Below are 26,462 nucleotides of genomic sequence, written 5' to 3'. Positions count from 1 at the left end.
AACTCTTTACAACATGTTTCCTTACTCCTTTTTCTTCTAGATGCCTGTATCAACTCAGGATGGTTCATCTATGCTCATCTGAGAAAAAGCAACCAGTGATGGGGAGAAAACAGAGTGTGGAGTTGGTGAAACCTGAGGATATTTCTTACTTTCAATACTCTTGCCCTTCTGGGAGAAGAAGAACCTACATGGCCATGGCCTTCTTCCACTGGACCACATTGGGCAGAGAATGCTCCATTTTTGCAGCTGGCTACAATATAATGCTTCTCACCTAGACAGGAAGCCTGTGCAGGATGCAGCAATGATAAGCTTACAATGTTCAACTACTAATTAAGCTATCTTCACTGGTTTATTAATTCATTCTCTCACCAATTATTCACTATGCACCTACCCTGTGTCAGGTTTTGTCTAGGCGCTGAAGATAAAAATGTGAATAAGAAACAGTCTCAGCTGTGTAGCATCTTATAGGCGGCATCTGTGATGATCAAATTAAACAGGCAATTTCCATACAATAGGACTGTTCGGTGGGATACTGAAAGACCCCTTTTCAGCCTTGGTTGGCAAGAGGTATCTTTCTGACAGATCTAAACACTGAGTGGAATTTCCTCAGATTGGAAAGGTACAAGTGGTTGTCCAGACCACATTTGATAGCAAACACTGGATAAAGAAGGAAGACAGCATTTTGTTTTGGCCCAAACCTTTGACTAGTATGTTAATAATCTGTTAATAATCTATATTGAGAAGGGAACATAGCTGAGTGTGTTCTCGTTACAGACCTTGCATATTCTAGCACTGAAAGGTACGAGGAACCCAACTTCATCATCAGAAGGTCTAATATTGAAATCAAGAAAATGGCCATAATGATAACAATCCAAATATAATGGAAAAGTAAATAGCATATAGAGACTCGTCTGCCCATAAATTGGTTCGCTTCTGTAAATCGGTTCATTTGTTATTCATTTCAGTATGAAGCACAGTTCACTGCTCAGAGGCATGGAATATTTCTTTAATAACTCTCAGTACTAATTTAATTCTACTTAAACACACATATTCCAGTGAATGCCACATGCTTTTCAGCATGATTTTTATGTGTAAATCAGGATAATATGTTTTCAGATCATTAAGTAAAAGGAAGCACGGACTAAAACCTATTTAATCAATGAGCTGTCACCTTTAAACTGCCACAAGGTCATAAAAAAGATCATTTCAAAGCTGTAAGTTTCCTAATTGTAATCAACAACAATGTAATGATGAAAGAAAGTATTTCCCGATGGCTGCTATAAACTCGAGCAAATCTCTGTCCATCTTTAAAGACATGCGCTTCCTCTTTTGCTGGAGGATTGTTTCTCAAAGTCGGGGTGTCTGGGTTCGGAGGAGGAGTGAACGCATCGGACACAGAGAGCAGGGCCCCACGGAGTATTAGGATAACGATGCAGATCAGCAGGCACAGCTCAGAGCTCATGCCCCTCGCTGCGCCAGCATGAAACAAGAGCTCATTTCTTTCTGTCTACACACTTTAACCCTTACCTGTCAGGCCTGTTCACAGCAAGGAGAGCTTGCTATTTTTAATTGAAAGAAAATGTAGTGTGATGACTCACATCATGTATACATATGTGTGTACACACACACACACACAAACATGTGACAACACACCATACAGGTGTACACACCACACATATGGCCACAGATTCTCAAATACATGAATAATGAATTCAAATGGTCCTATTTTATGAATACAAGCGGAATACAAGTATGAGTTATATTTTATGAATACAAGTATGAATTATAAATTATCTAAATCAGTGTAAATGCCACAGCATGAATATATAAATCATTAAAGAGTCCTTATATCCTATTGGGAAGTTTTCTTACTATGTAACTTAAAATCTTTACTAAATCACCGGTTACTTCAATTTCTAAATGTGAATAAAATATATGAAATATTAAGGATTAAGAGGCAGTACAATTTTTTAGCATTTGCAGCAGGCAGATTAGAGTAAAAAATAAAGATGTGGTCACCTGCAGTTTCCTTCTTTGGTTTTGTTTTGTATTGTAAGTTGGTCTCAATTTTGGAATAAGCACCTATCTTGATTCAATTCCCTCATTAATTATTAGTTCATCAAATATAATACAAACCCACCTGGATCAGCCCTAAAAAGTCTCTTTTACACATCCTTTTCTCAAACAACATGGCTTCTGCTATTTCATTTCAAGATTTTGGTGTATAAACATTCACTAATTTTTATACTGTCACAAAGGGAACTAGTGAGTAGTTCTCCTAAACAACAGGTGGGGTGTCTTTTCCTGGGGAAAGAGGTTCCACACACACTGCAAACCCATCCTTCGTCTTCTCCCTGATGTGGCGCTTGTTGCTCTGCAACTCCTGGTGTCCAGGAGATCTCTATAGATCGCTGATGACAAAGTCAGCATATCCTCCCTAGCCCACAACAAGCTGCGCCCCAGAAGTTTGGCTGCAGAAGCATGTCAGGGGCCTCCCCTGGGGTATTTTGGGGAGGCCCATATTCCCCAACACCGCTGCCAGTCTGGCTGCTGCTATTTTGAGGCCCATTTCTCAGGATCCAGGGCCCATTTTTACCAACCCAAACGGGAGTTTTCCTCCTTGGAGTTAGTTTCCACAATCAGGACAAGGGTGGGCTTGATTGCAGATACAAGTAATGACAATTGTGATCATTTTCAATAGGCTGGGTCAATTTTTATTTGAAAAATAAAATAAAATATCCAGAAAGAACAACATATCACATGGGAAAGTGGCGCTGGCAGGTGAATCACTGGGATGTGGGGTTTACAGGTATTTATCAGAGGTGTGGGCAGAGTTTTCCCACCTGTCCCCTGCATGCTGCTCTCTACATTAACTGGAAAGGCTCAAGTGGACATCAAGGAGAGAAACAAGACAGAAGAACCACATACAGTAGAAAACCAGAACCAAAATGCAAAAAAAATATAAACTTTGAACCTAGCTGGTGCCTCCAAAAAACAGCCTCTTCCAGTCTTTTCATGCAGAAAGCCAGAGATACAGAAGTACATGCGCAGTACACGATACTCAGAGCACAAGAGGAAAGCAATCACAACAAGGCAATAAAAGGATATTGATACAAGCGTCTCAATAAAACCAAACCAGACCACCCAACAACCAGAAATACAATTGAGCCTTTGAGGTCTAGAAATAAAAATTAATTCCAACAATAACAAGGCGTTCAATGGCAGCTTAGTTCTAGGGCATTTATATAAGATTACAGAGCCAGACTTACCCCCTGGAGGCGTGGTGATGGTTACAGGCTCGCTTACCAAGCTGCCCCGGCTGTTGGAAGCGTTCACTTGCACAGTGTAGTTGCTGAAAGGGACCAACCCAACCACGGGCACCCACAGGTTGGCTGCTTCGCTGCTGTGCATGACTTTTGTGCCACTCAGAAGAGTGTAATTATTTCCTGCTGGTTAAACAGAAAATTAGTAAAATCAGTATATACTTAAGGGTTATTTCCTGCCATTATTTGAATATTTCCTTGGGTTACTGAATATACAACGTACACTGAAGAGAGTTATAATGGCACATCCCTAAAAGGCAGCGCAGATGTTCCATCCACCCACTTACTACTACTATTGTGAAGAGAATGTTACCTGAGTTACCACCTCGAACTCATTTCTCACAGCGGTCAAAATAACCCGATGGCTACTTTAAGACACTATGAATTCATATCACAAGCCCTGCCCACATCAGTAAAAATACTGTAGACAGATAAATGAGTCATTTGATGAGCTGGTTACATTTTTTGAGGAATTTTATTAATCTATGATTGTTTTCACTGGTATGCAGACAGAATAACATATTTTCCTCCTCACAGGATGGTTTCTGGATATAAATGGTACACTCAGATACACGCCTGGCATTTTCTATATCATCCACTATGGTGTCTTGGCTTCATTTTGCACGAGAGGTAGGGTGATTTCCTTTTTGCTTAATGCTCCTTTGTGTCAGATTTGGTTAGCATATCTTACACATCAACTGGGGATTAGAGGTAACGTGTTCTCCTTGATGAAAGACTGATTTGGGGTGCACGGGAAAATGCAGAGGTGCCTGGCTGTGTATGGAATCACTTCCAGTCTCTCCTCCCTGGGCCCTGACAGCCGGGCCTTTCTCAGCTGCCACGGGAGCGCCCTCCAGTCTCAGCTCAGCGCAGCCACGACACAGGAAGCACTCCTGCCTGGGCACCACGTCTCTCCCCGCTCGGCACGGCTCACGCTCCAAGCGAAGAGGAGTTAGAAGTTGGGATTAAAATAAGAAAATGATGAGCACTAAAAACTGCAGCATTCATTCTGCTTTAACAGTTTCTGGAACATTTTACATGAGTCAACCTTTGCAAAACATTGCTTCACTTCAAATATTAGAATGTGTTATATGTACTGTATTCTTTAAAAAACAGAAGAAGGACCATTAAGAATATCAAAATTAACTTAAGGTAGGCATTCCTACTTTACCCAAACACTTATTATATGAACATGTATTTATTTTATTATATGAACAGTTTTTCTTTTCTACAAATTCTGCAGATAAAAGAAAATGAATAAAAAACACAAAATATTGTATGATCTCCAAATACTGATATAATCTTTATTTATTAAATGATTAAGTAAAAGATGACCATATACTAAAAGTGATCTTGTATTGTACAGTAAAGAAATTTTAATGGTTACAAAATTTACAAAAGTGCACTTTAACATAGCTTAGTTGCAAAGTGTAGGTCACAGGAATGAATATAAAAATTTTGGTTGTTTATTTATTTCACTTGTAAATACCGAATAGTTTCTCTGGTGTGAAAAACTAAAAATGTAAATAATATCCAAATTGTACAACTGACAATGTGAAATAGGAAGAAAAGGGCTAAAGGTGTCGGGGAAGTGGGAAGGGCAGGGGAAAGGAAATAAGGGAAAAGAAAAATATGAGAAAAGGAAAAATTTGAAACAAAGACTTTGTAAATAGGGGAGGGGAGAGGGGGTGAAGGGAGGGCAGGGGTATGGGGAAAAAATGAGAACCAAGACCTGTCATGTAAAGGTACAAGGATCCAATGATGAATGTGACTGTACTGTATACCTAAAATGTACCAATAAGCTCAATGGGAAAAAAAATTGGTTGCTGGAGAGGCCCACATTTGAACCTGTCTTTGTATTTTCTCAGTAATACATTCCTTGTTAAGTTACCTAGTAGTTCAGAACCTCTAGTTTTTCATCTGTGAACTGGAAATAAAAATCAAAGTGCAGGTTTATTATGATTTAAATGAGACCATTTCTTTATCCAGCATAGGTTTTGGGTTCCTTAGTGCACTCGATAGAACTACAGCACGGTCACTCTGAGGCACAATGCCTGCGTTTCACCCATACTCATACTTTGCTTTTATTACTTTATCAAAAACTGTCACCTCGGCTGGCACCAACACTCATTCATCACAGTGATCAGAATAACTCAGAATGATGCTATCGTTGTTGTGACCAATACAACCAATACAATACAATTCTAAAACCATTTAGGATTAGCAAATGCTTAAGAAGCATGCACCTGGCACTTTATTTTCTCCATAATAATTGCCTACTATCAAGTTCTCCACCCCTCCCAAACTAATAGTGCACCATTAATCAAAATTCTGTTTTCTAATTAGCAAACTACCATCCAGCCATTGTCCCATCAGATTATGTTTCAAATTATGAAATCAATGAAGTTTAAAAACTGCAAAAGTGTGTCTGCTAACTATGACCATTTTCATTTTGGTGCAGCAGACCAAAATTCAAAACTAGAGAAAATGTGTAATAAGATATTTATAATTTTGGAATGGAGGAAGTAGCTAAAATTTTTATTGGTGCGAATATCCAGGAATATATTTTTCCATGACCAGAAAAAATTCCTAATAGTATCCAATAATTTATTACTGTAGACTTGAAATTGGAAAATCCAAAGAAGTGCTATATTTTGTTTGTTTGTTTGTTTGTTTTGGTAGTGGGGATTGAACTCACGACCTTAGACTTTCAAGGCACGAGCAGGGCCACCGAGCTAAATCCCCGGCCCTGAAGTGCTTTATTTTAAAGGAAACATATGATGCTTATGGATTAAGACACAGGCATCATGATTTCTACTCCGTTACAAGAAAACCAGATAAGAAGGATGCACAGCTTGGTGATTTCAAGGTCCTGAAATGAAAAGAGTGAAGCAAATGTGCTCCTACACATGTGAGCTCGCACTGGCAAGAAGTTCTGAACCCAAGACACAGCTTTACTGGTCTGTACAGCTAGTTAACTTGACTCAACGTCTGAGTTCCAGTTACATGCAAGGAGTACTTTGCTCACATCATGTGCAAACAGTATTTCTGTACGCAAGGAATCTGGTTACAATTAGCCCTCAAAAAACTGAAACGAGAAATACCATTCAACCTAGCCATTGCCCGAGGCATTATCCCAAAGTGTGAAAGATGTTCTCTTATGTAATCCACGAATACCAATGTTTATAGCAGCCTAACTCAAACTAGCTAAATCTTGGAAGTAGACTATGTGTTCATCCACAGATGAATGAGCAAAGAAAATGTAGTATTTATACATGATGGAGTACTACACTGTCACAAAGAAGGGTAAACTTGAGTTCTCTGCAGAAAAACGGAAGCCCCTTGAGACCATAATGTTAAGTGAAAGAAATTGGACACACAAGTTTAAACAGTGCATAACTTTTTTTTTTATGTGAGAAACCCTAAGTATAAATAGTTTAAAGAGCTAAAGAAAGGACAGGCAAACAGGCAAAGGGAGCCAGATCTTTGGTAAGTGGAAAGGAGATCTTGTGACAGAGGGAGACGAAAGGGAACAAAGAAAATTAGGACGCATTGTGCATCTCTGCCCCACCGTGCATGTAATCTGTATGTACTGCAACTGTACTAATGAAAGGTGGAACAATGCAATGTGAGTGCTTCCTAGTCTTTGTCTAAGAACAATCACACAATCAGTGTCAGAGGGCTTTCTCAGGGCCTCCTGGTGCCTACACCCTCGGAAACATTTTCAGCTACAGCTGAAGCAACTGCCGCCATTGTCCTAAACTCTGTTGTAAGATTTCACAGAGGTCGGCTTACTGGCAGGGAGCCAGCAGGTGCTTCATCTCCCCTGCCCTGGCCTGGTGGTGCACATCTTATAAAGATGTGAAATCACACATCAATGAGAAAAACACCACCACGGAACCATGGGAGCATCAGTGTACCAACTTCTGGCCAACTGCAAATATAAGACCAATGACTAAATGTCTAGTTCTACAATATCAATGAAGGCTTTTTACCCTGTGTTTTGTTTATTTGCTTTTTAAGCAGAATTGGAGCTGCAAAACAAACACGACTGGCAGCTTTGGAAACGGCATGATGGGGGGAAATATATTAAGTACCTCTTTATTCTAAGTTTCCCAGATAACAAAATTAATACATGTGATTATACAATTAGTTGTAACATTAAGTTCTAGTTACAGAACAATGATTACGCAGTAATTATAAGAAGTATATAATTACTCAATAATTATGAGAAGTATGCAATTATATAACCATTCTGCTCAGCTCGAAAAAGAACACGTGCATCTGCAGGGGCTGCAGCGGAGGAGCCTAACGTTCCCACCTCCACGGAGGTACAGTGCAGTTCACACATCCAGAGCTAAACGACGGTCTCAGCTCTCAGAGGAGCTCGAAAGTCCCCGATTCCAAAGCGGAGAAGGACACACGCATCTCTCTTCCCGCAACTCCTTCTCTCCATCCTCCCTTCCGTCCTCCGCCCTTTACGGATGTGGGCTTGGAGACACCGGGGACAGATTCTTAGCAAGCAGGGGTTCTGCTTTACCACTTTTCACTGCCTACACTTTGTTTCCAACGGGCTTGAAAACGCTCAGGCTCACAAACTGAGCTGGAAATGTGGCAGTGATAGGCCTTTCCTGTCACAAGTGACCTTTCCTCTCTGATCAGCATCGGCTCTCCCTACTTGTGGGTAGAAGAGGATGTGCGGGTCCATTTCAGCTTCCGTGTTCCGGAATCACAGTTCCTCCGACCCCTGCACCCTGACCTCTGACCTCTGACCCCAGGTCTGTACTGTTTCGTGGAACTAATTGCATCCACCCTGGCTTTGTCCGAGCCACTGGACATCAGCCGGGTTTTCAGGAAACCCTTCATGGGAGCGGGTTGTGTCCACCAGCATCCCAGGGCCCAGGTACGAGCAGCGCCCCACCTGGGACGACCTTGTCCACACTCCCACCTTGAGGTGCACCCCAGACTTCTGGGTGAGAACAGTAGGAGGCAGGGCCCGCAGCCACTGCATGAGGCTTCATCACCATAGCAACTGAGAACTACTGGTTTAAATCTATACTTTGCCTGGCCTTAAAATAACAAACAAAACCCATTTCCCCTGCTTTTAAAAGTAATTAGATCATATTTGGTCTCCTTACGAGTGATGTCGTTAGAGTCTAGAACTGGGTTATACAATGTTTACTCAATTAGGGAACTAATACAGCCAAAGAGAGTGAAAAGCTGGATTTTCTCTACAAAGTCGAATAGCACTGTTCCATAGGACATTTTAAATATTTATAAAAACAAATTTTTAAAATGACTGATTGTTATTGCACGTCTGAGAAGGACGGCTCGGGACTTCTGAGTGAGGTGTTTCCTGTCTCCCACCGCCCTTTTCCACGCAGTGAGCGAGTGCAAAAGAAAGGAGGCTTTGCCATCGCCAAGGAGGAAACAAAGTTTGAATGAATCATGCACGAATTTAAAAATATACTCTTCGCTGCTATTTCAGACACGCTACTCTTCAAAGGATCTTCAAAGATATTAAAACATTCAGTCCCACCTTCCTACTTTATTCGGAAGAAAAATGTGCTCCGCGGAGAAATAGCGGAGGTAAATTTCATGGGGCCAGCAGCTTTCACTCGTACAGTCCCTTCAGCTTCAAACATCAAATCCTACTGAATGTTCAGGACATCGATGCCCATTTATTTTCTAAAGTACAAAAATCTTACTTTGAATGTCCTCACTTGCCGACTAGCAGGCATATCCTATGCAATCATTTTTAAAGTAAAAATCCGTGTAGGTGTCTGTCTTCCGTTATATGATGCGGGGGTGGGGGCAGGAATGACACCGCCCTGGGAACAGCATCCTATGGGATTCTCGAGATCGAAATAACATAAACGGGTATCCTTTCCCATTCTTGTTATAATCATTGTCACAAGAATCTTAATGCACCATATATTCCATAATTTTCTTCCTCTGTGCCGTACTGCTCTGACCTTTTCAATATTCTATAATTTGACTGGCTGGCTATTTCTCTTCTCTCCTTTTTACAGCCTTATTAACTTGTGGGAAAGAGGTGAAATGAAACACCAATCAGAATACATAATATTGCAAAGGTCAGCACAGCCCTGCGTGCTGTCGCCACACATGGACTCCTGTATGCCAGGCATTAACATCCTGATATCTTATTCATGTGACAAAGATTGTAACAAGAACCGAAAATGGCACAACATGAATCCGTTCTCATGACAGAGATTATAATGAGAAGTGACAGCGAACAAACCAAACTGATTCTCGTTACCTTGTGTGGATTTTAGATGTCAGACCTGGTCTTGCTTTAAGTTAGCCTTTTCCTGAATCCAATCACACCTTATGGTGGAAAAGGTGTTAACTAATTTCCCCACTTCTGGCTGGAAAAAAAGCTGTGTTTTCCCTGCATTGAGATCTCGGTTTTAGAGTTATGTGGCTTCATGTGAATCTCACAGAATTACGCCAACACCAGAGTGAAAAGACAGCTGCCAGATCAATCAGGACAAAGAAGCGAGGCAGCCTTTTCATGTGCGCTAAGGAGCCTTGGTCATTCTAGGTGGCGCATACGAATATTGAATCTGTGGGAGCAGATTCTTCATAAAGACACCACTGCACTTACAATGATTTTAACCACAAAGCATTTCAGTCCTTCAAACTCCATCATTCCAACAGATCTCTGAATTACAGGAATCTGAAAGGTTATTTCACAATTGATATATAGACAAAGGGACATTTGATGGGGCCTTCAGTTTTTAATACTATACAAAGCATTTATTGATATCTCCCAGCATAACTTCTTTCCACGAACATTTTGGAAGAGGAAAGAGCCAGTCATGAGGCAGATACTCCTCTGAGAAGAACTGCTTTCTGTTACTGCACCCTGCTTCTTACCATGACTGTAATTTCTGTAAAACTGAGTTGGTTTAGGTGTCACGTAGTAAAAGCGAAACGTTCTTGATTCCATTTCAAATCGGTCACTGTGCTACTGCAACAAGTGTACTTCGAGGAACAAGAATCTCTCATCGCCCACCAGAAAGTGCTTTAGAAATACTGATGGTAAGTACGCTCCTGGAGGCAGTGACGGATCTGAGGCCATGCAGATCATTTTGTTTTGTTCAGTCTGGACTCTTCTTTAGCGTGTGAGGTACCATCAGGTGTACACTTACCCTCAGGAATATTTTAGGTCATTTAAAAATATTTGTAGCATGATTTCCTTCATCAAATTTTCTGTATGCACCACAATCAGATGTTCTTAAGTGGATTTCATTTCATTAATGTTGGAAAAGAATTAGCAGAGGAGTAGGTAAAATCTCTGCCTTCTGCTCAGTATTGCTGAGAATCTAAAACTGCTCGAAAACATATAGGTTATTTAAAAAAGACACGTGTGTGTGTACATGTGTGTGTGTGTGATCACTGAAATGTGGTGTTTTGCCAGCCATGTTGTCATTTCATTGCCAGACTTATTTCTCTATTTTGACTTATTTCTCTCCACTTGGACAATTTCTCTTCCCAGTAAGCGCACTACAGAATGCCACCAGCTCCACCAGCTAGGAGCTATGGGCAAACGTGCCCCCAGGGGAAGTGGCCTCACCCTGAGCAGCCCCGTTTTATGACCGGCAAAGTCCTCCTTCTGGAGCCCTGGTGGACCTCACTCATCGCCTCAACACGCCAAGCCTCCAGCGCTCCTGCGATCAAAGCACAGCTCACTGCCACTGTCAGCCCCAGAGCCCATCCCCACACCACCTGCAATGAAATGTTGAGAGTGCTCTTTTTACTGCTGGGATTCTACTTGGGACTGCTCCTCTGCTGAGGGGCAGGAACCACCTCAGAATCACCGTGTCGGGTGGGAGCAATGTCATCTTGCTGGTGGCTTCCTCCTGTGTCCTTTGCCTCAGTCACATGGTCAGGTGGTGCTGCACTGGCCCTGCACTAAGAAGTCAGGGTAGACCACCAGCGAGATATTGAAGCAATGCACACCTGCGACCTCCTTGTTTCTGAAGGGCAGGAGACTGGCACTGTTTATGGGTCCTCTGCTCAGGCTCTCAAAAAGTGCAGGCTTGGCCTGAAGTCCTTTGAAGGCTCCAGGTAGGACGGGTCGCCTCCCAGGACACTTGCCTGCCTTTGGTTCCTGGCAGGATGTGGGGCTGAAGGTTGTAGCTGTGGCTGCCCTTGGCTGGTAGAGGCTTGTTAGCTGGAGTCTGCCCTCATTTCTTCCCCCATGAGGGCCTCTCCAGCAAGGCCACTTGTTTTAGCTAGGTGACAGTTTTGATACTGTTATCCCACGGAGGGGACTTCCCATCAAACTTTGTCATATTCTAAGCAAGTCACGGACTTTGGCCATGCCTGGGGGGGGCAGAGATTGCTCCAGATGGTAGATACCAAGAGTGGGAGGGTGACCGGATGCATGGGAGAGTATGTGTGTGTCTACTTTCTAAACAGGTCAGAAACCATCTTGTCGGGAAGAAATTAAATCAGGAATTTTCAAAAGTTATTGTTTTGGGAGAAAAATGCATACATTTAGTAGTAACACAAAATTACTCTTCCAAAATAGCTAGCGAGATAGAAACAAACTAGGGGCAAAACAATATTGTACCATTAACAAAAAAAGCTTAAAGGATCCAAGGGAGCCAAAGGGGTGGCTGGTTCTTTCCGAAGGTGAACAGCGGAAGGAAGACACGTGGATTCTTCCTCAGCAGAGCAATTCCCAGCTCTACTCACAGAGGAAGAGAGAGCAGCCAAGCCGAGCCCCGCAAACCCCTAACGCTCCCCACGGGAAGAGCGTGCAGCTGAGCAGAATCTGCAGAGATGCTACGAGCAGTGGATCGGCCTGGCGTGGAGCATCTCGGTGACCTGTGGGAGGAGCTGGTGTCCAGGGGGAGGCAGGTGTGAGCGGTGGAGCGGGTGCTCCTGCCAAAGGCACCAGATTGGAACTCAGAGGAGACAGAGACGCTAGACTCCAGGGTTCTGCCTGAAGCCTCCCTCCCCAATTTGTATAACTCTCAATTCCCCAGACAGAGACGACTGCTTTAAGTGCAACACCCAGTCCCCAAAGTCCACACCAACACAAGACTAAAGTAGCACCAGAAAGCAAATGGAGTGGAATGAGTTCAGAACGCTTGTGGCCTGGACAGAGCTGCCTGTCCAAAGCCCCAACAAGATGAATTTGAAGGAAGACATTACATAGTGAGTATATATCTACATAGCCAAAAGAAAAGAAAGACTAAAGAGCGATGTAGCCTAGAGGAAAATAATGTATTCTTAGAAAAGCACACTGGAAATTTGAAAAGTATTAATTATTTAATAATCATGTTAGGCAAAGCTAGGACCTGGATAGACCTGCTAAAGCTCAATGGCATGATGCAAAGTCCCGAGATAATCCAAATCCATGCATAAAAATGAAGATAACGATATTGCAATCATCGGAGAATGACAGATCACAGAAAGGAAATGACCGGACATCGAATTAACTTTTGTTGGGTTAAAGGAAAGGTCACAAAGGTCATGAAGCTGAAGGTCATGCAAGCATTGACCATCTCCTGCTGCCACCTGGACACTGCAAAGCTTGATGGAGCAGGACTGCTAGGGATTATTCTAGATGTTTCTAGAGTTAGTGAGAATCCAGAAGACAGCTGTGATTGTCCAGGGCACTTGAGTGGAAGTCCCGCTTCTAGTGGGAAAAGAATGTTCTATGTCCTTTGCCGAAGTTCCAAGTTAGTCTGGGCCATGCTACTTATGGTTTCTGTTTACATATAGCTTCCCAGGTTTCTGGGCAACTTTGAAAAGTCTTGAATCCCTTTGCTATAATTCATCTTTGCCCACACTAGTTTGTTTCTTTAGTTTACTACCAAGAAACCACCTATGAATTGAAAAAGATCTGAAATGATGTTCATGATTTGTAAAATTATTTATTTACAGGCAATGGGATTCTTACAAATGTTAAGTTTTAATGTTATGTAAGTTTCATAATTTTTATAAAATCAAAAGAATTACAATAGGGTTCAAATACCCAAGTATATAAATTGCATTTTAACTTAGAAACAAATGATAATAAAACCAGAGGTGCACAAACTACACTCTATAGGCGAAGTTTGGCCAGCTGCTGCTTTTTATAAATAAAAGTTTTATTGGAACAAAGCCGTTTATGGTTCCGGGTGCTGTCCTGCTACAACTGCAGAGTGGACTCATTATAGCAGAGATCATAGCGCCTTCAAGGCCTAAATGTGTGTTCTCTGGCCTCTTGAGTAAAAAGCTTGCCAGCCTGTGAATTAAACAATTACAGAGACCACCTTTTAAAAATGTTATGCCTTTCTGAACAAAGGAAGTCATTTTCAATGTCTAGGTTGTTTCTCTTGTGTAAGCTCTAAAGAGTGGAACAGGGTATGTGGAAAAAAATGTTTGCTCCTAAAGCCCTGTGTTGTGTCACTGTACAATACCTTCAAAAATGTTTTGAATTATTAGGCAATTTCAAATAGAAAACATGGAAAAGGAAGGCAGCAGGAAGGAAATACATTACGGGCTGTCCCCTAATTCTACAGGCCCAGGGATTGCTCCAATGGAAACCCAAGTGTAGTGCTTGCATGATAGTGCTAGCTGCTGTCCTAAAGGCTTAACCAGAGCAGCTAACCCTAATTAGTGACTCCTCAGATGAAAGAAGGATTGCGGTACCATTTCCATCACTTCTGAAAGACTTTTTCAGGGATTCACAGTTATGTACTTCTAGCAGACAATCAGAGGTAGCTAGCCGTCCCCAAACGTGAAACACTCATACACAGATCCTGCTAAAGATAATAAATGGCTACCAAAGCCGAAGTATTTGCCCAAAGTAGCCAATGTAGTGTTAATAGTGCCTTGGGATTTATTTTAAGGACTGAACCAGGTAAGTGCATCAACTATTGCCTCATTCTAAAAAGGAAAAAACAGATCACTATGTGGCTTAATTGTGCTCATACAAAAATCTGGCTTAGGAACCAAGAACAGGTGGTTACAGTCTGAGGCAAGAGAACTATAATGTGGAACTACAGGTCCCTGAATAAGCATTGAATATGTAAAGGGTCATAAGATATAAATTTTTTTGTGAAGCAAAGAGACTCTGATCCATAAATGTTGGCCTCTTGAGCAACAACTTCATCAATTTTGCTCTCTAATTTAAAGTTGAACTGGTTTTCTTTTTTAGATTCCCAGATGGTGTCCTTCCAGCTTGGGTAATTAGAGAAATGAAAAGGAGCAGCCTGGATCCTTTCAAAGGCATTTTATTCACCTTAACTGTTTTCGTATTGTTAACCTGCATCAGTTGGTGGGTTCAGCTCTAAAATAGATGTGTGAAAATAGATATCACTGTTGCCAAGGGAAATCATTACTCACTTGCCTAATAGCACCCCAAGAATGCAGCTCACAGCTAACAATGGTATTAATAACCTTTTGTTAAGAGGAAGAATGAAGTTATCTTAAAACTTGGCTTAATCTGAGGAAAAATATTGAGAAATTTGAACAGGTTAATAATGCTCTAGTTACATATTTTAAGTCTTTATCGCTTACTCTTGGCTCATTCTTTGGCTTTCCATTATCAGTATACAAATGAGGGTTATTATATGCTTTTAAAACATGTTCTTAACTTACAGATGTCAATAAGAATATTCAATTCTTCCGAAAGGTGACCAGAAAGAAACCAGCTAAAAAGCAGACCTGGGGATCTCCAATCCATAATCAAATATCTAGATTGATTGTGTCACTTGCACTTGTATTCATTTCAATTGGAGTGGCTCACCCAAGGGAATAATAAAAATGTGGAATAAAACTGATTTATGAGGACAAAATAAATCCTTTTGTGAGTGGTAATGAAGTGGTACTATTTAACCCTTTCAATCACAGATTGAAAAAACTATTTATTTTTTAAGAATGCTGAGCTGGCCAAAAGAAGTCATCCCAGAAATGCCAATACCTGCCAAGTGCCATTACACAAAGCTGTAATTCTGGGAGAGAAATACCACTCTAAACTTGACGGAAGGCATTACTGGACAGAGGACATAGTTCCAGCTTTCCTGATCCAACTTCTATGTGTCATCATAAATAATGGACCTGTAGATCCCCAGTATTACGGAATCACTCAATAAATGTTTATTGTGCTTATTTACATGATTTATGGGACAGTTTAGAAGCCAACCCAAAATACGGTGTGTACGACACTAACTATGCTGTTTTTCCACTTAATGTAGGTATTCTTTGCTTTATCAAAAACTTAGCATATAACAGCCAAATTAAGGTCTGTCCCAGACATAGCATAATTTGGACAAATTTTTGCCTTAAGGAAAAGTGGAGAATAAGAAAAAAAAAGATGAGTTGTTAAAAAAAGAATAATTATTTCATTCTATCAATTCAGCCAAACATTTTATGTAATGAACAAAAATAAGTCATCTTATGTTCCTTGGAATCTAGTGGACATTACATTCGAAGTGTTTGTCTTTTGACTTTTGGCTTTTTTCACTGATGTAGCCTGTGATATGTGTGCACTGCACCCACGGTGTCTACACAGAGCCAGTACCCACCAGTCCCGTGCAGCTCTTGATAGGTGACCCGTGTGACCTTCTAATTTAATCTCAACTAATTTAAGTCTAAAACTGATACTCGATGCAATACTGGGAAACTCTGAAGTATGTTGGGAATAGCTGTGTATGTGAATCTCTTCTCAGCTAAAAACTTTGGGAAATCTAACTACAGATTCAGCACATCTGAGAAAAAGGATGATCTGAGTATGAGAAACCCAACGTACAAATAAAGCGCAAAATAAAAACTAAGAAGGAGGGAAATCTTTTCTCCCAGGGGAAAGGAAAAAACAGATGGGGGAGGAGGGATGGAGAAAAAAAAGAGAATTGAAGAAAACATGGAAATGGAGCTTTCCCAAAGGAGAAGGGGACGAAGAGATGGAGGGAGTGGAGAAGGGAGGGCGGAGGAGGTGATGAAGGTAATTGCGATGCGTTGCGTACCCGTACCTCCTGATAAATGTGATCGTTACGAAGCACAAACGTGCACTAATAAAAATACATCAACAAAGTAAAAGCGCAATGAGGAACACCATGAATATAAAATACACACACTGGAGTTAGTGTCAAAAATACCGTATTCTCTCATTATTCACTTTAAGATGTTTATGATCTATTGAAGTGACTTTTCTTGGATATGCTACTAAATTTCAACTGTTTGCTTTTACTTTCTTTAATGTGGACATTGGAAGTTACACAGGACAGCTGTATTTCTGCCGGGCACGGCTGTGCTGACATGTTAAGGACAAAATTAGAATGCACACTTAAAAGGCAGGTTCATTTCTATCTTAAACCAAGGATACCACATTTCATTGTTCCAAGATTTGCCTCCTAAGGTCCACACAGTATAAGGGGGAAACTTTTATTCACAGAATGACAGATTCTGTTCAATACCCTTGATTTAATTCATGGTCTGGAGGAACCTGATTTCAGACCCAACCCCGGGAAGGGGTGCTTTAAGGAGTGAGTTGATTTGTTACCAGTTCGCACCACGTGACTCATACTGTCACAGTGTTTAATGAAAGTACATGAAGGTAGCTTCATCCTCAGTGGCATAAAAAGGCTTTTAAAAAAATTAATACATTTGACTATTTACAATGAAACATAATTTAATTCAGTTTGATGGTTCCGTAATTATTATAGCATAATAATTTTTCTAGTGTGATAACTTTCACCCATATGCCAGGCAGAGTAAATCATTAAACAGGAAACAGCGTGCAAATCAAAAAAGATAATAAGAAACTCTATTATCATAAAGGAATAAATTATTGGGAAAACTGAAAGTGAACCACTTTAGGTTTAAGGGACTCAAACAAGAGCAAGATGTTAATAAACAATAATGGCGGTCGGTTGGGCTTCAGAAAGAAACTGAACCCTAAGATCTCTTCACATCTCTCACATAATGAATTCTAGTCTTATGCTCCCAAGTTCTCATGAAAGTTTGGAGGTTTTAAGGCAGCTTTCCTAAAATCTTCTAATAGTTTTTCTATAAAGTGAAACACACTACAAATTACCACTTCCTTTTTTCTCCCTTTTGGTTTCATACATTCCTTCATTTTGTGATCCCAAAGAAATGTTTGATCACTAAAAAGTTAAGGAGAGTAACAGTGGCTGAAAAGAAAAGCCAAAGTCCTCAACAACCTCAAGATAATTTTCACTCTAGCCTTAATATTTTGATGCATGTCATTTGATACTCGTTTGCAGATGTATTTCCGTATCTGCATTTCTATGTACAACCTACTGTCATACCTCACAGTTCTGGAATTTTATGGTAGCATTTTGAAGCTCTAATTATATAAATATACTTTATCAATAAATACGTATCTGCATACTCCATCATTCATCACAAATGTGTTCAGTGCATGCAGCCAGACTCTTTGGAACACATCTCCTCCTCCACGCAGATTTTTGCTCTCTCAAGCATCAGGGACATTATTTTACACATATTTTTGTGTGTCTGTCTTCTGATTGTTTCTTTATAAATTTTCCTGAGGGGGAATTGTCAGGCTTCTCAACAGATATGTGTGGCTATGGATATTTTAAATCTCTCACATTTACTTTATAAGTTCAATTTCATGATCTCGGTGAATTACTAGAAGCTAATAATTAGTCAGAGTTTGGTTGGGCCTTATTTAAAATAATCAAATTGTGCGGGTTGGTTTGAATTAGAGGTCTTTTTCTTAAAAGTAAAAGTGCTCACCCTGTGCATTAATGTGTTCTTTCAGCCAAGTCCTCACAACTGACTGGGCCAGACGCAGGCTCTGCCGGTGTAAGAAATTGTGTATTTTCTGCCTTTGTGAAGGTGGAGAAATTATTAACTCCAAAATTTATCTACATTTAAAGAATAGCATCGTATTGCATACTTAAAATGTGCCCATAAGCTTAATGAATAAAAAAGTAAAGAAAGAACTTGCCGATGGAAATGGCATATTCTTAAAACACTGAGGTGATGCTAGTGATTCTCTTAGAATTCATAATAAAAATAAATGAATGTAATCATAATTACAAAACTATGTAGTATATCTAGAAATATTAGGTCTTTATAAAGAAAACAGAAAATTTTATTGTGAGATATAAAATGCTTAAATAAATGAAACCATCACACCTTGCCAGACGGTAAATATCTGAAGACACAATTTGTCACAAATTAATTCATAAGGAAGGTCCGTTAATAATGAATGGCAAGTTTTTTCAACTATATCTAATGCTCACTTCAAAGAGTACACATATGAGGTGAACAACACCTTTTAATAAAAACCAATAATAGGCTTGAAGGGAAGATTAGTAACTTTACCTAAAGATACAAAGATACTTAAAAAATATATGTAGAAAGCACAAAGACTGAGTCAAAAATAGCAATAATTCAGAGAGACAAATACAAAGTGAAATAAATAACTGAGAAGCAGATATTATTATTATTATTATTATAAACTTAAATCTCTGATGTATTTTGTAAAATAGAACAACACACATGTTTTCTCTGGATGGAGAAAATATTTTGTACAAATATAAGCATGCAAAGGTTTAACTGTCAAAAATTAGAAAGCACTACTTACCAGCTCAAAAACAAAATAAAAAGACAAAGTGGATAAGACATTTTAAATTATAATGACTATTAATTACTACTCACAATATTAGATCTGCCATAAATATCAAATCAAATTTTAAAACATCTAATATATTCTGGGCAAAGAATGTGAGAGTACAAATAAGAAAGACAAATGACCAAAGAGCAGGCATATGAAAATGCTTGAATTCAACCAGAATAAAAGAAATGCAAATTAAAGGAACCTACCATTTTCACTTATCAAATTAACACAGTGTGGCCAGGTGAACATATTCATCCAGTGTCTTGTTAGGAAGCATGCAAATTAGCGTGACCTTTCTTGAAAACATTTTGTTACTATGTATCAAGAGTCTTGAAAGATATTGCTAGTGTTTAATAGAACAATCCACTTAACTATATAGAATAAACAAATATGCAAAAGTTATGTTAATAATTAATATTTAGTACTAAAATAACAAACCAAAATAACCCCCCAAAAAGGATGGTTACTACTTTTGGTGAATTCACTATTACCTATATTATGATGATGTTTTTATAGTCATATGATGTTAAATATATAAAGTAGAATCCAAGAAATGTGTTTAGTAAGATTGCAAATACTTTTATTTTTTATTTCTGTAGATCACAAATACTTTTAAATATGCATTTGTTCAAACACACACACACACACACACACACACACACACACGCACAACCTCCACAGGAAAAAACATAACATATCCAAATGAAAATAAAACATGTTTATCATGTTTGGTGTCATTTTAGGAAAACTCCCTGAAGGGAAATAAGCCTAAACCAATCTAGTAAGTTATAATTACTAAATCTAAGTAAGATCTGTGCAGCGATGCAGAAAGGCTGACGATTCTCGATAGTTATGGCAACTCCACACCCAGGTCTTTCAGATCAGCTGCCTGATGCTGAAACAGTAGCCTCTCGCCCGCCTGGCCCTGCGCCTTCCACTCCGTCCTGGGCACGCCTCTGTCCTTCATCCTCTCGGTCTTCCCACCATTTGGAGTCCTCTTTTCCTTTACTCTTCTCTCAGCTGGTACAGACTCAGCTGTCCCAGGTGCCCTGAGCACCATCGGACCGTGGAGACTTCATCTGACCCCTCTTACTGACATTAAGTCCCTTTTCCTCCAGTAGTTCCCTGATATGTTCTTTCACTGTAAATTAAAGCTTGCCGTTTTATATTTTCATTTGATTACTTGGTTAACTTCTAGCTTTGCTGTGAATCCCACCCCTTTCCGGTGGAGGACTATGTTCCCTTTATTCACTGTTGTAACCTTAGTACTTTACTTGTCGTATTTGTCTGGCCTCATAAAAAAAGCTAGATTCATGGTTGTTGTGGAATAAATTAATGAATATATGAAAAAACAGAGTCTTCTAAATCTTCCCTGAATTTAAAATGTAAGTCTCAATTTACTTCTTGATCTCAGATTTCTGCTCCTCGGGTACAGAACTCCTTTTGATGTCTACCCCAAAGTACGTGGCTAGTAATATATACATATATTTTAAACATCTAAATTCTTTGAAAACTATAGAAAAGTCGTTTTTGCCTAAACAGTTCACAAGGATTCTTAGATTCTAAACTGCTAATAATGTAGCAAAGTTTTCACCAATCATAAGAACTTCATACCAATAGGAAGTATTAGTTCTCGGTTGGCTGTTAGTGAACGCTACGGACTCCAAGTGTATTTACTTCCTAGGTAGCTTCTCCATGGCCCGCTCGCCAGGTGTGTACCACAAACACCTAAAACACGTTTTGAATAGTTTTAAAGGCTGTAAATACCTCTATTTCACAAAAAGCAATGTTAGCTTTTCAATTGTGCAAAATGTTTCCAAAGCCAAAGATACAGTTGGGGCGATCTGCTGATCTCCTCCCCTTCTCTGTCCAAGGGCGGGAGCTTTGGGAGACTCCTCAATCGCTCTGCAGAGTTGGGAACATGAATGTGAGGCTGGAGGACCCCGAATCCTGCACCCACATGTGCTCTGCAGGCTGCGCCCCGAGAGGCGGGGCCCAGCGTCCGGTTAGGACTTGCGTGTCACCAACGCTGCGGTGTTTCTGCAGACACTGCGGGGTAGAGTATGTGCTGCTCATTATGTCAAGAAAATAGCCAATTAGGTATCAGACATAAACTCAATAAGCTGCTGCGTGAGTGTGGAGAACAGATGAGTCCTTAAATAAGTTTGATAAATTAATGCTTAACTCCATTCTTGTGGAAGAGTATGTCCTAATTACACATTTCTATAGCTTTATTGGCCGTGACATGATATACAATCCAAAGTGCCAATACATTCAGCGAGTAGGGGTATATGTTCTATAGCCAAATGTTTAAGATGCTGTCTATCTTACTACCCATTCATATCTTCTCTAGCAATTCGACAATTCTTTTAATCCAGATAAAATATTCATTTTCTGTGTGTTTATACTGTTTGTGTGTATTCTTCTAGAAATGTGGTAGAACTGCATGCAAAGATACAACGACAGTAATTTCTCAGTTTTTGCACAAGAGACTTTTGCTTCTCAGATTAATGCTCACCTCGAACCCAAGAACATTTTGGTCATCACGCCATTTCTTGCACTGATTTACAAATAATGTCTGAAATGGTTAGGCCCGTTGTCTGTAACCAAAGGAACTCCATACCACAGCACAAATTCCAATTTTTTCACGTCCCTGTGCCTACAGTAAACCATAAGCTCGCTGATTGCATCATTTGACAAATACAGAAGAACAACATCTCTAACAGGTCAGTGCTTGATGTAAGAACATCACCTGCTGCTCCCCTGGTTCCCTGACTCTTGGTGTTCAGACAATGAAGTTTTTTTTTTTTTTTAAATGAAATAAGCCGAATACCCTTTGACCTGCCATTCTAAACACACAGACCTGAGCAAGTGGTCCTAAGAAGAGGTGACCCAAGGACAGGCGAGGTTCCGCTGCTGCAGCGAGCTAGCAAGATGCTGCACAGTTTTACACACCCTCGCCAGGCTCTCTCCTCTCAGGAAGCACACTTTGCAAGATCTCAGTGAGCTCACTCCTGCTGTCTGACCCTCTAACTCATTACGGGGAAATGAATTCAAATTGCTTGAAAAGAAGCTGCCTCTTTTATCTTCCCACGGACTGACAAGCAACTACAAAGTTCTCCGACGGGATTGCCACTTACAAGCTGTACTGCATCGCGGGGACAATTCCCCCACCGGCGACTCTCCCGAGGCCCGGTGTGTCAGATATACGGCCTGGCATGTCAGGCAGCTCGGAGAGTGCACAGCTCCCTGCACACTAAAACACAGACGCCGGGGACTATAAAACAAAGCTGTCCCTTCCCCAACAGCATTCTCCTGCCCACAGACTCCTTGGAAGTCTTAAGAGCTTTCCATGTCGAATTATTTTCTTTCCCTTCCTAAGTAAATTAATGCATCGGCATCTTTCTTTCCTCTCGCAAATTTATTAAGCACAGTTTATTTTTTGCGGGGGGCATTGAGAGAACAAGGTTCTGGGCAAAGGTCTTTTGATTCCTCCAGGTAACCTTGAAAGATGGACTGCATTTTCTTGCTTGTTTGCTTCAAGATTCTCCGGAGATTTACAGCATTTGACTATTTTGGCCGTGTTGACACTCAAACCCTCTGGGGACATCCAGCCTCTGGACAAAATGAGCCTGCTCGGGGTGGTGGGATTTTAGGGTCCTTAAAAGTAGGCATTTCGGTTTGCACCCAGCAACACTGTGTCCCCTGTGCACTTTGGATTCCTCTTTATCTGCCATTGGTTGTAGATGGAGACGAACAAGTAGGCTCCCTTACAGGAGGGAATGGTCCATGCGCAGAGGATGGGATGGGACGGGTGCACCATCCCATGGCTTTCCACACCCCCCTGGCTTTCCGCCTGGTCCAGCCCTATGGGGTCTTCAAGGACCCCACCCCTGCCAATGCTCCCCGTGTGGTGTCAGCTTCTACTCCCTACTCTTCAGTATTTCCCTAACTCTGTCTTTCTTCCTCTGGTATAAATCGTCCCCTTTGTTTCTCTGACCACCCTGGTTTAGTTCTCTTGTTTGTTGCACTGTATCCTCCTTTGATTTCCACCAGCAGTTACTGGAGGAGGAAAAGCATGCAAAGCGTGAGAAACAGAGCCACGTACATGAGTTCCCAAAAGTTTCCGTGCATACTCATGGAAGACTTAGGAGAAGATGTCCTTTTCTTCTTCTGTACACTGCTGCTTAAAATCTTCTGGCTCACTCCTACAATATCTTTTTATTTTCAGTGTGATCATACCAAATTATTTTGCTTGGAAATGATCTGCTCTCACCAGCTATTTTTTTAAATTTGCTGGGAAATTATATTTGATGTAGGAAATTTAAAAACTTAATTCATAAAATAGGGAAAATGGGATAAGCCATTCGTAATGTAACCACACATCAGAGACAATATCTGTATTATTTTCAAATTTCCATTTTTAAGCAAGTCTTTGAAGCAAATCACTTTCGTGCTTTTTGTTTTTACTTAGGCCCACTGGTTCCCAAGAGCAAGGTAAGCATATGATCAATGCTAATTTCCTAAGCTGTTCTTTCTTCCCTTTCCTCTCTTCCCACCCCACCTTTTCGAATTCCTGGGTGGAGGTTCCATGTTTTCTGTATAAAATCACTTCAGTCATAAACGTTGTACCTCACAAGGTTCAGGAAGAAGAATTTTCAGAGATCCCTAAAGTGACTGCTTTCCCCATCTGATTTCATCAGTCTGCTTTTTTTTTTAACCATAAAATCTTTTCCTTTGCACATGCAGAAAGGGTCATGTGCATTTACCTGTTTTTAAAATCAATAACCCTCATTCTCCTTACTCCAATAAATACCTTTATTCTGTGCCACAACACAGAATAAGAGATTAGAAGAAAGCGGGATTTGCAGACAAAACCTAAACTGCACGGCCGCTCTTCAGAGCAAGTGAAAGTTAACGGCACAGCAAGGGCTCAGCAGTTAGCACAACCCTTGCGCTCCGTGTTGGACGTGGAGACGCAAAACAGTGTCAGGCTATCAAGCAGGGCAGATCACGTCCCAATTCATTCAAAAGGCAGGAGGATGAAGGATTCAACAGTTCACAGGAGACTCTGCAACAACCACTTAACAAAGCAGGATGCCTACCCTAGGACATTGTGTCGTCTACTAAGAACAGCATCGGTGTGAAGAATCTAGGGAGGCCAGGAGCAAGGAGAGGGGCATTTGTAGCAAGTGTTCTGTGGGAACTCAAGATGTTTCTTTTTATATCCACCAGGTGATTTTCTATTTTAGTTCCTACTACTGGAGGATTTTATACACCTGTAGTTGAAAACACAGTTTTGAAACTTTACAAAATAACTACATACATGTACATTCTCAGCACAGCCTTTTCCATGTGCCTGGATAAGTAAATTAAACAATGTATAATTTTAAAACTAGTCTCGAGGAAGGCTATTTTCTACTGCTATGCCATAAATTATTTTAGTTTTATCCCCAAAGTAACACATTTATATTCTTTAAAAGAATGCACATTAAGTGGCCATGGAGCTATGATAAGCCTGTCAGCTGTAATTCCAATTGTCCAATAGTACAAACGAAGAGGCAAACTACTGACGACTGCTGGTGGCTGGGTGCTGACTGCTCACCTGCCCAGGTAAGGAGGTGTCTGCTTGTGAGGGGAAGGAGGCAGAGATCTCAGGCAGGTCAGTGACTGGGCTCTGGAAGAGCTCATCTCCTCACACGGTCCGCATATCTGGGTGCTGCTTGGAGGTGGGGGGACCCTCACAAGGAAGTGGCCATCCTTGCTATAAGCAGACAAGATCAGGAAGTGGCAGGAAGGGTCTCCCCATCCATCCCAGGGTGGTGTGGTGGATCTACTCACTTCTGTCATTCACATTGTCTGTGTTTGTTCCGTTGTTCTCTCACTCGGTTTGGGAACTCAAATCATTGTAATTTGTAATTCAAACAAAGAAGGCCCGGACCTCCCAAAGTCTCTCCCAATCGTATCTGTTCCACTGTTACAGCCTGCTTTCTGTGAGGCCTCAAGTGTGTATAGATGACCAGTCTGGTTCACCTGTTTCATCTTCTCAGGTTGCAAATTCTAAGAGGGCTGAGATCCTTCCATGCTGTTTTATACATCTCAGATTCAGTTTATTAAAAACTAGCAGACAAGCCAGGCGTGGTGGTGCACTCCTGTAATCCCTGCACTCGGGAGTCTGAGGCAGGAGGATCGCTGTGAGTTCGAGACCAGCCTGGGCTACATAGAGAGTTCCAGGTCAGTCTCAACTACATAGTGAGACCCTGTCTCAAAAAACCAAAACAAACAAACAAACAAACAAACAAACTAGCTGACAATCTAAGAATCAAGTTATTATGTTATACCTGGAAAATTTTCTGTGCTATGGGGAAGAAGAAAATACACCTAATAACAAAACAACCACGTGTGTCTGCAGCCGGTGGAGGGAAAATCAGCTGATAGACAGGAAGGTATAAACATTTGGAAGTGTGGCTTTCTGAAGATGAGTATCTGAGAGCAAAGTTTATGTATATTTTTGAAAGAGCTCTTTTAAGTTAATTATTAATACTAATTATATAGATGCATGTTTAATAATTTATAATTACACAGAATTATAGTATCAAATAAACTTTACAAAAATGCTTAAGATCTATATGAAGAAGGCTTTGAGCTCTTGAGAGCTGCAGAAGATAAATAGAAAGAATAATCATGTTATTGATTAGAAAACCCAACTCATAAAGATATTAATTCCACCTAAATTATCTAATTATTCTATCTAAATTATCCATACAACTGTTTCTGTGCTTATAAAAATAGAATCAGGATTTCTGGAAGGAATCTATAAACATTATTTGAAAGAAAATAAGGCAGAATAAGTAGGAAAATGAGATAAAATAAATGAGACAAGACCTAAAAGGGATTATACCTCTAATAATTAAAATACTATGATAATTTAAACAAATGTAAAGAGCTATACAGGCATACAGGTGAAGTTAGAAATTCAGTATCTTTTTAAACCAGTGGGAAACAACATGGATTATTTTATATATGCCTTTGAAACAATGGGATATATTCTGGGAAAAAATACAATTGACCTATACCTTATAAAATATATAACTATAAATTTTAGATGGATTGAATGAAATATTTTATAGAATGCATTACAGTGCTAGAAAAAACAATAACAAAGGAAGACTTGGTACTAATATTTCAGATTTTTCTAATCTGTAAGGAGCTCTTGCAGCACACACACACACACACACACACACACACACACACACACAGGAAAACAGAGTTCACAGAAAAGGAACTGCAAATAGATTTTAACCATACGAAAATGTGTTCCCACTACCTCCTATTAGGAGGAATGCACGCGCAGGATGCTGTGGGATCCTATTTTTAGCCTGGCAGGTTGCTAAAGACAAGTCTGACATCCCTGTGAAGCTGAGGAACTTTACCTGTGAGATCCAGGCCATCTTACTCTTCCCTGTGAGGCCCAAGCGATGGCCTCTACAGAATGAAACTTGGTG

General features: G+C 40.4%; 1 protein-coding gene and 1 long non-coding RNA gene across 2 annotated transcripts in view; one reads left to right on the top strand and one right to left on the bottom strand.

Annotated features, from left to right (window-relative positions):
• The window catches only part of Ush2a (usherin), a 678,059-nt gene that overhangs the window by 265,257 nt on the left and 386,340 nt on the right, over positions 1 to 26,462 (bottom strand). The window contains exon 37 of the mRNA XM_033762039.1: positions 3,270 to 3,449. Within this exon, the coding sequence (XP_033617930.1) occupies positions 3,270 to 3,449 (180 nt within the window). The remainder of the gene's footprint in view (positions 1 to 3,269; positions 3,450 to 26,462) is intronic.
• Positions 8,117 to 15,135, top strand: LOC104875124. Its single transcript, XR_002025983.1, has 3 exons — positions 8,117 to 8,226; positions 14,506 to 14,625; positions 14,951 to 15,135. It is a non-coding gene; the product is annotated as an uncharacterized LOC104875124 (long non-coding RNA).

Source organism: Fukomys damarensis, unplaced genomic scaffold (assembly GCF_012274545.1).
Source record: "Fukomys damarensis isolate Sample0158 unplaced genomic scaffold, DMR_v1.0_HiC HiC_scaffold_11, whole genome shotgun sequence".
NCBI lineage: Eukaryota > Metazoa > Chordata > Mammalia > Rodentia > Bathyergidae > Fukomys > Fukomys damarensis.
The sequence above is the reverse complement of the archived record's forward strand: the minus strand, read 5'-3'. Positions and strand labels throughout refer to the sequence as shown.